The sequence below is a fragment of the Poromitra crassiceps genome, assembly GCF_964638095.1.
Source record: "Poromitra crassiceps genome assembly, chromosome: 4".
In the NCBI taxonomy this organism is placed as follows: Eukaryota; Metazoa; Chordata; class Actinopteri; order Beryciformes; family Melamphaidae; genus Poromitra; species Poromitra crassiceps.
In genome coordinates, this window is record NC_139626.1 from 51,607,143 (window position 1) to 51,622,142 (window position 15,000).

A 15,000-nucleotide genomic window follows, 5' to 3' on the forward strand; every position below is an offset into this window, starting at 1 on the left:
GGGGACTGCGAAGTCCAAGCTAGAAAATCCACGTTCTCAAAAAACACCTGGTCGATCAATGGCAGCACTAGCTGGAACACACTTCCTATGGCTATTAGGGAAAGCCCCACTTTTGCGGCATTCAAAAGCCAGCTCAAAATATGGCTTAAAACAAACCAAATTTGTGAACACTAGCTTAATAGCTGCCTTCCAAATCTTCTTCTCTTCCTGCACTAGGCACTTCACCACTTAAGTGTAACACTTAAGAGAGAGTAGAGTAGCCTTCATATTGTTTCTATGTATTGTTATCTTGTAACCTGTCGAATGGAAGGTGTAGTATTCTTCTTTTAGCACTGACATGCTGCATGTACATCCTGTCTGTGTTTTGCTGTAATTTTGATGTCTGTAATGTGTGGTATCTCTTGCGATGACACGCTACAGGTATATCAGTTTGTTGCGTACATCCTGTCTGTGTTTTGCTGTAATTTTGATGTCTGTAATGCTGTGGTATCTTTTGCGATGACACGTTACATGTATATTTCAGTCTGTGCGTTGAATGAATGAAATGAGTGACTGTTTTGATATTTATTGGGGACAACGGATGTAAATTAGCATTAGCTAACTCCGGCATATTTACATGTTTTTGTATATAGAGGCTTCTGTATTTCTGAACATGTCCATTAATGTGCATTGTCCCGTCACAATAAACCAATAAAGAAAGAAAGAAAGAAAAGAAAGATGTCACATATATGGCAGGTGTGAGTGCTAATTGGCCAAAAACGTTAAAGCCTGCAGCACAATTACCATTGTAGTGGATGGGGAAGTCCTTACCTTAGCTTTTGATGCCCGGGTGTCAAACACACGCAATGACACCGACGCTCATTCACAATTTAGTTTACCAGCTAATGTTTTGGGACTTTTCATTGCATAATTTTACATTTTAAATGTGTCAACTGTTTCAATGTATTTTTGTGGGGGCGGGACCAGACCAGATGCTGTCTTCAACCACACTATCTCATTCACAGCTTGTTCTGTCAGGTAGCTTGCCGTTTACTGTGATCTCTTATCACACGGCCTTGTTGAATCCTCGATTCTGATTGGTCAATCACTGCATTCAGTGGTCTGTTATATTCTGATAACAGGCCGCTGCTAGGTAAATCAGACCGGTGCCATGCGCAGTGCCCACGTCAGTCAGTCATATCAATGCGCACAAAGAAGTCCAGTCAATTTAACTAGCTCACTTGTGACACCCTGTGGCGAAAAAAGTTAGCTAGCAACAGTCTGTTAAAGAAAATGGCAAGGCAACGTTACGTTGTTGTTTGGACCGGCTGGTGTTTTACAGCAGCATGTCCAAGCAACGCTGGTAGCACATCTGTCTTAGGACCTGTGTCGACAGGAAGCGTTTTCTTCAGGTCAGAGTGCTTCGGAAATCATGTCCAGAGCGCAAACTTTTCTCTGCTTGAGGCGCCCAGAGTGGTCTGGCCAAAAACACTAGCCGTCGAGAGCGCTTAAACACCAGGTGCGGTGCTGAAGAGGAGTGTTCCTAGCTTAAACACCAGGTGCATGCTGGGAGGAGGAGTGTTGCTAGCTTAAACCCCAGGGGCCAGTTGCACCAACTGGTCTTACACTGGTCTTAAGCTAAGTTGGTCGTAACTTTACGACCTAACAGCTACGCCGGTTGCACCAAGACGGCTTAAGCCTTCTTTTCACTACGCCCAGGCGTAACTCCTACGCCTGGTCAGGAGGAGGCGTAGCGCCTGCCTGTAACAGAGATCTCCGTGTCTTATCAGCGGAGACCTTTTTGAGTCCTTACCGTCATCGTCGTAACACAGCCAGTTCTCCGTCTTTTGAAGCATGATGTTAGATTACAACGAACTAGTTGTGTGGCTTAGCCTTCCCAAATGTTGCCGTTAATTTTTTTAGAAGTTAATACATAGAATTGGGAACGTTACATTCAATTTCATTCAGACTGTCTGTCTGGCTCAATCGCCGCCATTTTTCCCCCGGAGCGAGGGAGGGTGGGAGGAGTGTAGTGTAGTGATGCACTTACAGTAGTGGCTGAGAGAGCGTAGTGGCACAGTGCGCTCCAAGCAGGTCGCGAGGCACACATCATCCAATCAGGGTGCATTCCCTGGCAATTCACATGGACGCGCATTGCTACGACCGGCCTAGTTAAGACCAGACGTAAGCCCTGTTGGTGCAACAGGCATAAATCCACTCTAAAGACTGGTCTTAACTAAGACCGACGTAGGAGTTACGACCAGGCATAGTTAAGACCACTTTGTGCAACCGGCCCCAGGTGCGGTGCTGAAGAGGAGTGTTCCTAGCTTAAACACCAGGTGCATGCTGGGAAGAGGAGTGCTGCTAGCTTAAACACCAGGTGCATGCTGGGAAGAGGAGTGTTCCTAGCTTAAACACCAGGTGCATGCTGGTAAGAGGAGTGCTGCTAGCTTAAACACCAGGTGCATGCTGGGAAGAGGAGTGTTCCTAGCTTAAACACCAGGTGCATGCTGGGAAGAGGAGTGTTCCTAGCTTAAACACCAGGTGCATGCTGGGAGGAGGAGTGTTGCTAGCTTAAACACCAGGTGCATGCTGGGAAGAGGAGTGTTCCTAGCTTAAACACCAGGTGCATGCTGGTAAGAGGAGTGCTGCTAGCTTAAACACCAGGTGCATGCTGGGAAGAGGAGTGTTCCTAGCTTAAACACCAGGTGCATGCTGGGAAGAGGAGTGTTCCTAGCTTAAACACCAGGTGCATGCTGGGAAGAGGAGTGTTCCTAGCTTAAACACCAGGTGCATGCTGGGAAGAGGAGTGTTCCTAGCTTAAACACCAGGTGCATGCTGGGAAGAGGAGTGTTCCTAGCGTGTCTTTACCATCGAGAATTAATTGCAGAAAGGCGCTGGCAGCTCAATTAAATGCTTCCTGTCTGTTTCCAGGTGTGTCAAGTGTGTCACTAAATCAATAAAATCATTGTTCTTGTTGTATTTTGTGTCAAATAATTGATTTATTTTGTAAGTAGCCGTGTAGCGGGGTAATGAACAGCGAGCTGGTCATTATTGAAAAATAACACTCGACAGGCTGATCAGATACAATAGCGTGGGGAAAAACCCTTGATGTTAGTCCCCATAGTAGCCATTTCATTGTAGTGTGACCATTTTTCAAAACTTGACCTCACTGTATAAAAGGACGTATTGTTTTAGTTACTACATTGTGTCTTACATGTTTCTGTAGGATGTGTGTGGATCCTGTACGTTAGCAATAAGTTCATGCAAATCTGTGGTCGCCGTCCTTTTCTAAATATTGTGTTTGTATTTCTCCAGACTGTAGCGAGATACATATTTAGAATAGAATGTTGAAAACATGAAAAAAAATCGCATTGCCCCCCCCAACCCCCGCCCCCCCTTCAAGATTCACCCCAACAGAGAGCTCCAGGAACGAGTCCGGAAATCATCGATGCTAACAGCCCTGGTTCTTCACAGTTTTTGCCTATGGGAGTTTTGAATGGGTTTTTGGCACGATGCTTCTAATAATCTCTCTGGGCAACGCTGGCTTAATCAAACGCGAACCAGTGTTTAGTAACATCATCTTCACACATGAAGACCACTTTTATGAGTTTTGAAGCTTTTATGTGCCGTTAAAAGGGTGGCTAGCTAGCAAACGGCTAAATGAGACTACAATGTCGACGCAGATATTATACGTCATCACGAGTGAACGCGGAAATTCTTTCTCTCGCAATCAATGCGTGGACGCCTATGCGACACTGTGTGTAGTTCTGGATTAGCTTAGCACGAGCTTTTTACCTCTAGGGCTCGCAGTTACGCTTCAAAACTCATGAAAGTGGTCCTCATGTGTGAAGATTATCCCGCTGAACCTTGGTTCGCGTTTGATTAAACTTGCGTGGCCCACAGACATTATTTGAAGCATCGCGCCAAAAACCCATTTCAAAAATCCCATAGACAGAAACAGTGAAGAACCAGGAAGTTCGGGACTTCCGCATTCAGCCTACAAAAATACGTCATCCCTGGAGCTCTCTATTGTATTTGGCCAAGTACCCCTGCTGTCCTGGTCGAACAGCGCCGCGACCGACCACAGGAGGCACTAGTGCAGCGACCATGACACACACACCCTTAATCCGGTTTCCCAGCCACAGATTTGTTACCTGTACCAACTTATACCCTCGGCTACCCGACTGCCCCCCTCCCCCACACTCACCTTGCAGGATTGCGTTGGTGGAGGGGTAGGGGTACACAGGGGGCATGTCTATGGTGGTGTAGTCGGACTTGACCATGCTGGTGAGGATCAAGCTGTCCATGCTGTGCAGCAGGGCGTGGCTGTCCACGTCACGGCGGTTCAGCAGGTTGTTGACGTGGTCGGGGAGGGGATCCGGGGGGAGGGCGTGAGGGTGCTCGTGGGCGCCGCCGCCCGCCAGCTTGCTGTTGTTGCGGAAGTTGTCCAGGTCCTCGTTGTACTGCTGGATGGGTCGAGTGGTGGAGAGGCTGGGACCGCTGCTGTGGTGATCCCTGATGGAGACGCATAGGAGGATAGCGGGGAAAGAGAAGACGTGGAAGCGGAGGTGGGGGAAGGAGAACCTGATCAAAATCACCAGATGGAGGCAGTATATTCAGAAAAGTGACAAGAAAATGACAAAATGTATATTCTGGGTTTTTCCTGGCTCAGAATGGGCCTTAGGGTAGAGACTACACACGTGGGTAGCCTACAGTTGACTTTTGGGTTCGTGTCAGGGTTATCCTGATCAGTCACTGTCAGAACTTATGGAGCAACGTGTTTTCACAGGTTTTCAACACGTTTTAGAAAAGAAGCCATTTCAAGGTACGAATGTGGTACTTTGACTTTGAGATTCTCCAATGATACAGAAAAGTAATGCTTGATTGTGAGTTAGTACATGTATGCAGTAGGGGTGGGGGGAAAAATCGATACACCACAGTATCGCGATATTTTGCCTGACGATATTGTATCGATATTTGGACGCCAAGTATCGATATTGCAAAAAAAAAATTTTTTTTTTTTTTTTTTTTTTTTGCAGGCCATGCCAGGCCACCGGGCTACTATAAACTTTAGTTCCAAGGCCAGCAGTAAACAAACGGTAGCATATTTTCATTTTATTTTAACAGTAACAGTAATTTACAAATTCCCCAGTTACTGAATGGGCTGCACAATATGTTTTGTGTAAGTGAAGTGAAGTTGCAAAAACTACATAAGTACAGTAGTCCACACACACATCCAGTTAAGGTGGACTGTAAGTAGAATGTAACAAACAGTTCAGTTTGTCAGGTGCATGCAACTATGACATGACTTTATGAAAGTTGTTGGTCTGTCTACTTGACAATGTTGCTGCAATAAAATGGTTGAAGTCGGATGTACAGACTGAAAAATTGTTCTTATATAAACCAGATGTTGACAAAGTTTTCCTTTGGGGACATCATTTGCAGTTGAAAAAGTAAGAAATCGCAATATATCGAAATATCGCAATATTCAATATATCGCAATATCGATATATCGCAATATCGAAAATATCGCAATACTATCGTATCGTGAATTAAGTATCGTTTCAGTATCGTATCGTGGGCATCTGGTGATTCCCACCCCTAGTATGCAGTCAGGGTTGAACTCAATTATCAGGCCTTTGGGGCGCGCCAAAAATTCCTCTATGCAGGAAAAACCCTGGCATTGTCTGAATGCAGACCAACATCAGCACCAACAACGACAGAAATTACTATTATACAGTACATATTAAATATTATATATCATATTATACAAATATATGATAAACATACTATATTGCTTGCTCTATCACAACACAAATAGATAGACACACATACAGTCCCAAATTAACTGTTTGGTTCACCTGCCAAGAACTCTAAACTCACCTAAAATCTTTAACTGCCAATAATAATTTTTACCATCCAAAATATGCCAATAGATGCTAGATTTGTGCCAGGCACCAATCACGAGCCTGTTTAATGCAAAGACATTATTGTCCCCCACCAAAGGACGGACTATGGATCGGTCTCGGACGGTTCATTTAGTATATTTATGCGTCCATTCGTCACACTGTAATGTTGACTTTGTGCCGCTAGGGGGCGACATCACAATGAATGGGGGCTCGGTGGTAAACCAGGAATCATTGAGTCTGACTCAAGGGTCGAACTACATCACTGGTGCGGAACAACATGTTTACTTTACTTGTTTTGCTTTGGTTTAATTGGCTGATGGTCAGACAGAATGCACGGTGTTTCATTGGCTGATGGTCAGACAGAATGTACACTAGGCAAAGTCTAAAGTCTCTAATAACCGAAGCATGCATATAGCCGTTTCCAAATGCAAAGTGTGCCGGGTGATTCTGATTGATTCATCCACCATAAACAAAATTTTACTGCCATTTGGTGCTTGGCAGGTGGTATCACACACACACACACACACACACACACACACACACACACACACACACACACTGATAACGAGGAGCCAACAGCAGCTCATTGAGATGCACTTGGATACGATTCAGTTCTCTTAGACACACACACACACACACAAACGCACGCATGCACGCACACACACACGCACGCACACACACACACACACACACACACACACACACACACACACAGACATAACCCCCCCCCCGTCCTTCACTCACTTCCTGTTACGGTGGTTGCCGTGGCGATGCCGTCTGGTTTTCCTTCCCTCCCCCTCCTCGCCCTTCTCCCCCTCCCCCTCCGTGCCCCTGGACCTGTGCCTCCTGCCCTCCTCCCCCTCCCTGGCTGCCCTGCGGTGCTGCCTGGCTCTCCTCTGCTCCTTGGCCCCCTCTCCCCTCTCTGTGCTGTGCTGGGGGGAGACGCTGCGAGCCTCCCTGCCCTCCCTGTTCCTGTGCCGGTGGCCCCGGTGGCCCCCCACGCCGCCCTCCAGCGTGCCCAGGGAGGTGAGGCTGAAGCCGTGGCCCATGCGGGTCTCCCTCGGCTGGCCCGGCTCTCCGCCGGCTCTCTGCTGCTGCTGCTGCTGGTGGTGGTGGTAGTAGTAGTGGGGGGCGGCGCGGTGGCAGTGGCCCAGGTCTTGCCGCTGGTACTCCTGGTTGAGGGGCAGGTCCCCGGGCCGCGTCTTGTTGGTGTTGTTGTTGCGGTTGTCCTGGGGGTTGACCACCAGCGGCCGGTCCAGGTGGGTCTTCATGTCGCCGCGTGAGTTCCGTGGGTAGGACACCTGGACGAGGGGCACAGGGCAGCAGAGGGGATGGGTGGTGCTCTTAGAAACGTCAAAGAGTCTAACACCCAATGTGCTGTACGGCTGCGTTGCGGACCTGGTAAAAATGCCAGAAACAGACTCTCGCCCATGTGAATAGATATACAGTATAAGCACGGTACGGAAAAAATATGCACCTGTTCTATTTTTGTCGCATCCCGCATGTGTCTGACAGATGACATGAGTGTGGGTCTGTTCGCAGCCGTACCGCATCTGTTCCGGAGTGGGTGGACATGAACCATTAAAGCCCCCCTGCAGTCAGTCTTTCTACCTGTTTAACAGTTGGTGTTCTATATTTCAAACATTCTCCATGTCACGTCATCTGATTCTGTGCTATAAACCAAGGAGATAAACCCGGACAACAGCGCAAGTGACGCTGGAAACAGTATTCCTGTAGCTTAGCGGCAAGGAATAGCTGCGTTATTGCCGACGTATCAACAACCGGCCAACAGATTTCAAAACTGATGGTGCTTATTGGAAAGAGCATGACTTGAAATGGTTAATGTTTTGGTCACTCAGTGGCATTTTGGGCACGGCAAACGTGGTTACAGGCAGCGGCCTTAGCTAACAGCTAGCTAGCTAGTTAACATGTCAGCTCGTTCTCAGTCAGAACCTAATTGTCATACGTACGACGCTATAGCGTTGGTGTACGTATACGTCATCATTCCGTTTTAGCAGCTAACTTGACTTTTGGAATTTCGACACAAAATTAAGTTACTTGTCCAAAAATATCGGAAAACAGTGTGGCTAATTAACACTGTCGGGACATGACAGAGACATATGAAATATATAAAAAATGACACAATACACTGGAGGCTTTAAGTCTCAGATCGCACCTACAGCTGGTTTTCTTTGGTCCCGGCCATAACGATAATCTTTACTTTGTTGAATTTTTTTATTTGCTACATTTACTCCTCACACTGCCCAATCACAAGTGATACCCAAGTCTGTAGGTTTAGCTAAAAACTGACTGAAATACGTGGGCCACATATTGACTTGTGTTACAGTCTTACTTTGATTAGACAGTATAATAATAATAATAACAACAACAACAACAACAACAACAACAATAATAAGAATAAAAATAATAAGAATAACAAAAAAAAGCATTTGCACATTTCCCTCAAAAACCATGTAGGCTATCTGCAAACAGTTCTTGTTCAGGATGTGAGCTACCAGAACTGCAGGAACTGTACAATCAGCAGTGCCTCAGGTGGTCCCTGAAGATCATCAAGGACACATACCACCCCCACAACAGCCTGTTCTCCCTGTTACCCTCAGGGAGGAGATACAGGGTCCCAAAAGCACGAACAAATCGCCTGAGGGACAGTTTCTTCCCGCAGGCCACGAGACTCCTTAACACACACAAATAAACAATCATGTAGCAGCTGCTACTATTACATGTGATAATTATGCCTATGTCATTTGCACCTGTGCAAACAGAATGTTTAATCATGTTTTAAGGTGTCTACGCTAGAAAGGAAAAGGAAAAGTTTACTGTTATTGCTTGTTGTTCTCTTGTTTTACTGCATCTATATGCCCTGTTTTTGCACTGTTATACTGTTATTTGCACTATGTTGTAACGGAGCCTACAGCACAAGAATTTCACACGTGATACTTGTACTACGGAGTGACAATAAAAATCTTGAATCTTGTAATGAAGAAAATAGTGGTAATGTTTTCACTGACATGCATGTTTTCAATTATTTGGTTGGCTTGTAGGTTTCATGAAAACTCACCAAACACAAAAAGAGCAACATTGCAGAACATGGTTTTTCGGTAGCAGTTAGCGGTTAGCTTCAGATGCATCTGACACTGCCCAAGCCTACTTTAACCTTTCTCCTATACCTATAGCAGTGTATTCCTCCGTTCTGTCTCAGCATTCCCCAAAATAAACCTCAACTCTGCTGCGCTTTCTCTTCCCCCCCTCCCCCCTTCCTCCCCTGAGCCACAGTAGATATAAACAGTTCGGCAAACAGTCCACCAAATTGTCACGAATCTTTCCAGCGCCGCAAAATGGCACCTGCTCAAGTTCTGAATCTGCAGTTTGCCGAGCCACATCCAGTCGACTCCTGATAAGTGCATACTCTCTCTCTTTTTTTTTAAAGCGCGCTACACTTCGCCCTGCTCCAATTCTGACTCCGCCGCCTTCTTTGGGAACAGCTCTGGATTTCTCTGCATGCCCCACTTTAATAATGCATGGCTCCCAAGCACGCAGCATCAAGTCGTCCCATATAGCAGAATAATAACACTCTTCCATAGGCTTAAAGGGACATTCCACCATATAGCAGTGGCTAGAGCAATAATTACACTCTTTCATAGGCTTAAAGGGACATTACACCCGGGAATCAAAACATCTGTGAAATGCCGCATGACCTAGAATACACAAAAGCAGAACAGGCCCTTGTGTCTCCACTGCAGGTCATTACAGTCACATGCCCTGAAGCGTCTCCACTACAGGTCATTACAGTCACATGCCCTGAGGCGTCTCCAGTGCAGGTCAATACAGTCACATGCCCTGTGTTTCCACTGCAGGTCATAATAGTCACATGCCCTGTATTTCCACTGCAGGTCATTATAGTCACATGCCCTGTATTTCCACTGCAGGTCATTATAGTCACATGCCCTGTATTTCCACTGCAGGTCATTATAGTCACATGCCCTGTGTTTCCACTGCAGGTCAATACAGTCACATGCCCTGTGTTTCCACTGCAGGTCATAATAGTCACATGCCCTGTATTTCCACTGCAGGTCATTATAGTCACATGCCCTGTATTTCCACTGCAGGTCATTATAGTCACATGCCCTGTATTTCCACTGCAGGTCATTATAGTCGCATGCCCTGTATTTCCACTGCAGGTCATTATAGTCACATGCCCTGTATTTCCACTGCAGGTCATTATAGTCACATGCCCTGTATTTCCACTGCAGGTCATTATAGTCACATGCCCTGTATTTCCACTGCAGGTCATTATAGTCACATGCCCTGTGTTTCCACTGCAGGTCAATACAGTCACATGCCCTGTGTCTCCACTGCAGGTCATAATAGTCACATGCCCTGTATTTCCACTGCAGGTCATAATAGTCACATGCCCTGTATTTCCACTGCAGGTCATTATAGTCACATGCCCTGTGTTTCCACTGCAGGTCAATACAGTCACATGCCCTGTGTTTCCACTGCAGGTCATAATAGTCACATGCCCTGTATTTCCACTGCAGGTCATTATAGTCACATGCCCTGTATTTCCACTGCAGGTCATTATAGTTACATGCCCTGTATTTCCACTGCAGGTCAATACAGTCACATGCCCTGTATTTCCACTGCAGGTCATTATAGTCACATGCCCTGTATTTCCACTGCAGGTCATTATAGTCACATGCCCTGTGTCTCCACTGCAGGTCATTATAGTCACATGCCCTGTGTCTCCACTGCAGGTCATTATAGTCACATGCCCTGTGTCTCCACTGCAGGTCATTATAGTCACATGCCCTGTGTCTCCACTGCAGGTCATTATAGTCACATGCCCTGTATTTCCACTGCAGGTCATTATAGTCACATGCCCTGTGTCTCCACTGCAGGTCATTATAGTCACATGCCCTGTGTTTCCACTGCAGGTCATTATAGTCACATGCCCTGTATTTCCACTGCAGGTCATTATAGTCACATGCCCTGTGTCTCCACTGCAGGTCATTATAGTCACATGCCCTGTGTCTCCACTGCAGGTCATTATAGTCACATGCCCTGTGTCTCCACTGCAGGTCATTACAGTCACATGCCCTGATCCACTGCAGGTCATTATAGTCACATGTCCTGATCCACTGCAGGTCATTACAGTCACATGCCCTGTGTCTCCACTGCAGGTCATTATAGTCACATGCCCTGATCCACTGCAGGTCATTACAGTCACATGCCCTGTGTCTCCACTGCAGGTCATTACAGTCAGATGTCCTGATCCACTGCAGGTCATTACAGTCAGATGTCCTGATCCACTGCAGGTCATTACAGTCAGATGTCCTGATCCACTGCAGGTCATTATAGTCACATGCCCTGTGTCTCCACTGCAGGTCATTACAGTCACATGCCCTGTGTCTCCACTGCAGGTCATTATAGTCACATGCCCTGATCCACTGCAGGTCATTACAGTCAGATGTCCTGATCCACTGCAGGTCATTACAGTCACATGTCCTGATCCACTGCAGGTCATTACAGTCACATGTCCTGATCCACTGCAGGTCATTACAGTCAGATGTCCTGATCCACTGCAGGTCATTACAGTCACATGTCCTGATCCACTGCAGGTCATTACAGTCAGATGTCCTGATCCACTGCAGGTCATTACAGTCACATGCCCTGTGTCTCCACTGCAGGTCATTATAGTCACATGCCCTGATCCACTGCAGGTCATTACAGTCACATGCCCTGTGTCTCCACTGCAGGTCATTATAGTCACATGCCCTGATCCACTGCAGGTCATTACAGTCACATGCCCTGATCCACTGCAGGTCATTATAGTCACATGTCCTGATCCACTGCAGGTCATTACAGTCACATGCCCTGTGTCTCCACTGCAGGTCATTATAGTCACATGTCCTGATCCACTGCAGGTCATTACAGTCACATGCCCTGTGTCTCCACTGCAGGTCATTATAGTCACATGTCCTGATCCACTGCAGGTCATTACAGTCACATGCCCTGTGTCTCCACTGCAGGTCATTACAGTCACATGTCCTGATCCACTGCAGGTCATTACAGTCACATGCCCTGTGTCTCCACTGCAGGTCATTATAGTCACATGTCCTGATCCACTGCAGGTCATTACAGTCACATGTCCTGATCCACTGCAGGTCATTACAGTCACATGCCCTGTGTCTCCACTGCAGGTCATTATAGTCACATGTCCTGATCCACTGCAGGTCATTACAGTCACATGCCCTGTGTCTCCACTGCAGGTCATTATAGTCACATGCCCTGTGTCTCCACTGCAGGTCATTATAGTCACATGCCCTGATCCACTGCAGGTCATTACAGTCACATGTCCTGATCCACTGCAGGTCATTATAGTCACATGCCCTGTGTCTCCACTGCAGGTCATTATAGTCACATGCCCTGTGTCTCCACTGCAGGTCATTATAGTCACATGCCCTGATCCACTGCAGGTCATTACAGTCACATGTCCTGAAACATCATTTAATCCACATAACTTTAAACAACTTGGTAGCATGACCTAAACTGGGTTTGGGTTTCCTGAAGAAGACTTCAGAGTGAGTTCATGTCACCTCCATTCACTTACGATGGAAAGATGGACTAATCGCAGGATTGTGGTAAACACTGTTCCACTAGTTTTTGGGAAACTCATAAAAAACCTTGCAGCTCTTCCAAGGCGCATGCATCAAAAACCGCTACTCTTGGAGAACAGTTGACACAATGTTAATATTAAAAACCAGTTCAGGACCATTTTGTTGGAACCCTTGGGTAAGAGCAACTGTTTTTTTTTTATACTGGTGTCTATTTGATTGATGTGTGGCTATTTTAGATGCCACTAAGTGTATTTATTTTCATCAAATAAGAAGAAAACCACTTTGCACAGCGTGTCAGTTGAGAGGTGAATGCAATCCTGTCTATTGCAGTCAAAAACATGTTGTTTTTAACATGAAAACTTTGTCATTTCTTATCCAAGAGTAGCTAATATACCCTTGAGTAAATCCTTTGGGGAACCCAGGTCAAGCAGGTCCTCAATCAATTCTAACTCTGTGATCTGGAAAAACGCGTGAACACGTGGGTTAACGTCCCTTTAAACCACAATAACTTATCACTATACGCACAATACACCAACATAGACAACATATATGAGGAGAAGACTGCATATATATATATATATATATATATATATATATATATATATATCCAACATATCCACCATATATATATGAGGAGAAGACATATATATCTGTATACGGGTGTCCGGGCGGGGGGGAACTCCTCACCTCCTCTCCCTCCCCTCCCACCTTCCAGTCCTCCTGCTCCAGCTCGTTGTAGAGCGCCTCGCGGCTCGTCATCAGGTTCTGACGGCGGATCTCGCTGGTCCGCTGCTCCCACACAGACTTGTTGTTGCCCTTAATGTGGTTCTTCTGCTGCTCCTTACTGCCATGAGGAGGCACCGAGGGACAAGGGTGTGACAGGGAGGAGAGAGGGGTAGAGGGACAAGGGTGTGACATGGAGGAGAGAGGGGTAGAGGCACAAGGGTGTGATGGGGAGGAGAGAGGGGTAGAGGCACAAGGGTGTGACGGGGAGGAGAGAGGGGTAGAGGCACAAGGGTGTGACAGGGAGGAGAGAGGGGTAGAGGCACAAGGGTGTGACAGGGAGGAGAGAGGGGTAAAGGCACAAGGGTGTGACGGGGAGGAGAGAGGGGTAGAGGCACAAGGGTGTGACGGGGAGGAGAGAGGGGTAGAGGCACAAGGGTGTGACGGGGAGGAGAGAGGGGTAGTGGCACAAGGGTGTGACGGGGAGGAGAGAGGGGTAGAGGCACAAGGGTGTGACAGGGAGGAGAGAGGGGTAGAGGCACAAGGGTGTGACAGGGAGGAGAGAGGGGTAAAGGCACAAGGGTGTGACGGGGAGGAGAGAGGGGTAGAGGCACAAGGGTGTGACGGGGAGGAGAGAGGGGTAGAGGCACAAGGGTGTGACGGGGAGGAGAGAGGGGTAGTGGGACAAGGGTGTGACAGGGAGGAGAGAGGGGTAGAGGCACAAGGGTGTGACGGGGAGGAGAGAGGGGTAGTGGGACAAGGGTGTGACAGGGAGGAGAGAGGGGTAGAGGCACAAGGGTGTGACAGGGAGGAGAGAGGGGTAGAGGCACAAGGGTATGACAGGGAGGAGAGAGGGGTAGTGGGACAAGGGTGTGACAGGGAGGAGAGAGGGGTAGAGGCACAAGGGTGTGACGGGGAGGAGAGAGGGGTAGAGGCACAAGGGTGTGACAGGGAGGAGAGAGGGGTAGTGGCACAAGGGTGTGACAGGGAGGAGAGAGGGGTAGAGGCACAAGGGTGTGACGGGGAGGAGAGAGGGGTAGAGGCACAAGGGTGTGACGGGGAGGAGAGAGGGGTAGAGGGACAAGGGTGTGACAGGGAGGAGAGAGGGGTAGTGGCACAAGGGTGTGACAGGGAGGAGAGAGGGGTAGAGGGACAAGGGTGTGACAGGGAGGAGAGAGGGGTAGAGGCACAAGGGTGTGACGGGGAGGAGAGAGGGGTAGAGGGACAAGGGTGTGACGGGGAGGAGAGAGGGGTAGAGGGACAAGGGTGTGACGGGGAGGAGAGAGGGGTAGAGGCACAAGGGTGTGACGGGGAGGAGAGAGGGGTAGTGGGACAAGGGTGTGACAGGGAGGAGAGAGGGGTAGAGGCACAAGGGTGTGACGGGGAGGAGAGAGGGGTAGAGGCACAAGGGTGTGACAGGGAGGAGAGAGGGGTAGAGGCACAAGGGTGTGACAGGGAGGAGAGAGGGGTAGAGGCACAAGGGTGTGACAGGGAGGAGAGAGGGGTAGAGGCACAAGGGTGTGACAGGGAGGAGAGAGGGGTAGAGGGACAAGGGTGTGACAGGGAGGAGAGAGGGGTAGTGGCACAAGGGTGTGACAGGGAGGAGAGAGGGGTAGAGGCACAAGGGTGTGACAGGGAGGAGAGAGGGGTAGAGGGACAAGGGTGTGACAGGGAGGAGAGAGGGGTAGTGGCACAAGGGTGTGACGGGGAGGAGAGAGGGGTAGAGGCACAAGGGTGTGACAGGGAGG

General features: G+C 48.0%; 1 protein-coding gene across 1 annotated transcript in view; it reads right to left on the bottom strand.

Moving 5' to 3' along the window:
- cacna1ab (calcium channel, voltage-dependent, P/Q type, alpha 1A subunit, b) overlaps positions 1–15,000 on the bottom strand; it is a gene marked incomplete at both ends in the record, with an annotated part of 374,254 nt that overhangs the window by 115,248 nt on the left and 244,006 nt on the right. The window contains 3 exon segments of the mRNA XM_083635466.1: positions 4,190–4,497; positions 6,636–7,192; positions 13,217–13,373. Coding sequence (XP_083491592.1) covers positions 4,190–4,497; positions 6,636–7,192; positions 13,217–13,373 — 1,022 coding nt within the window.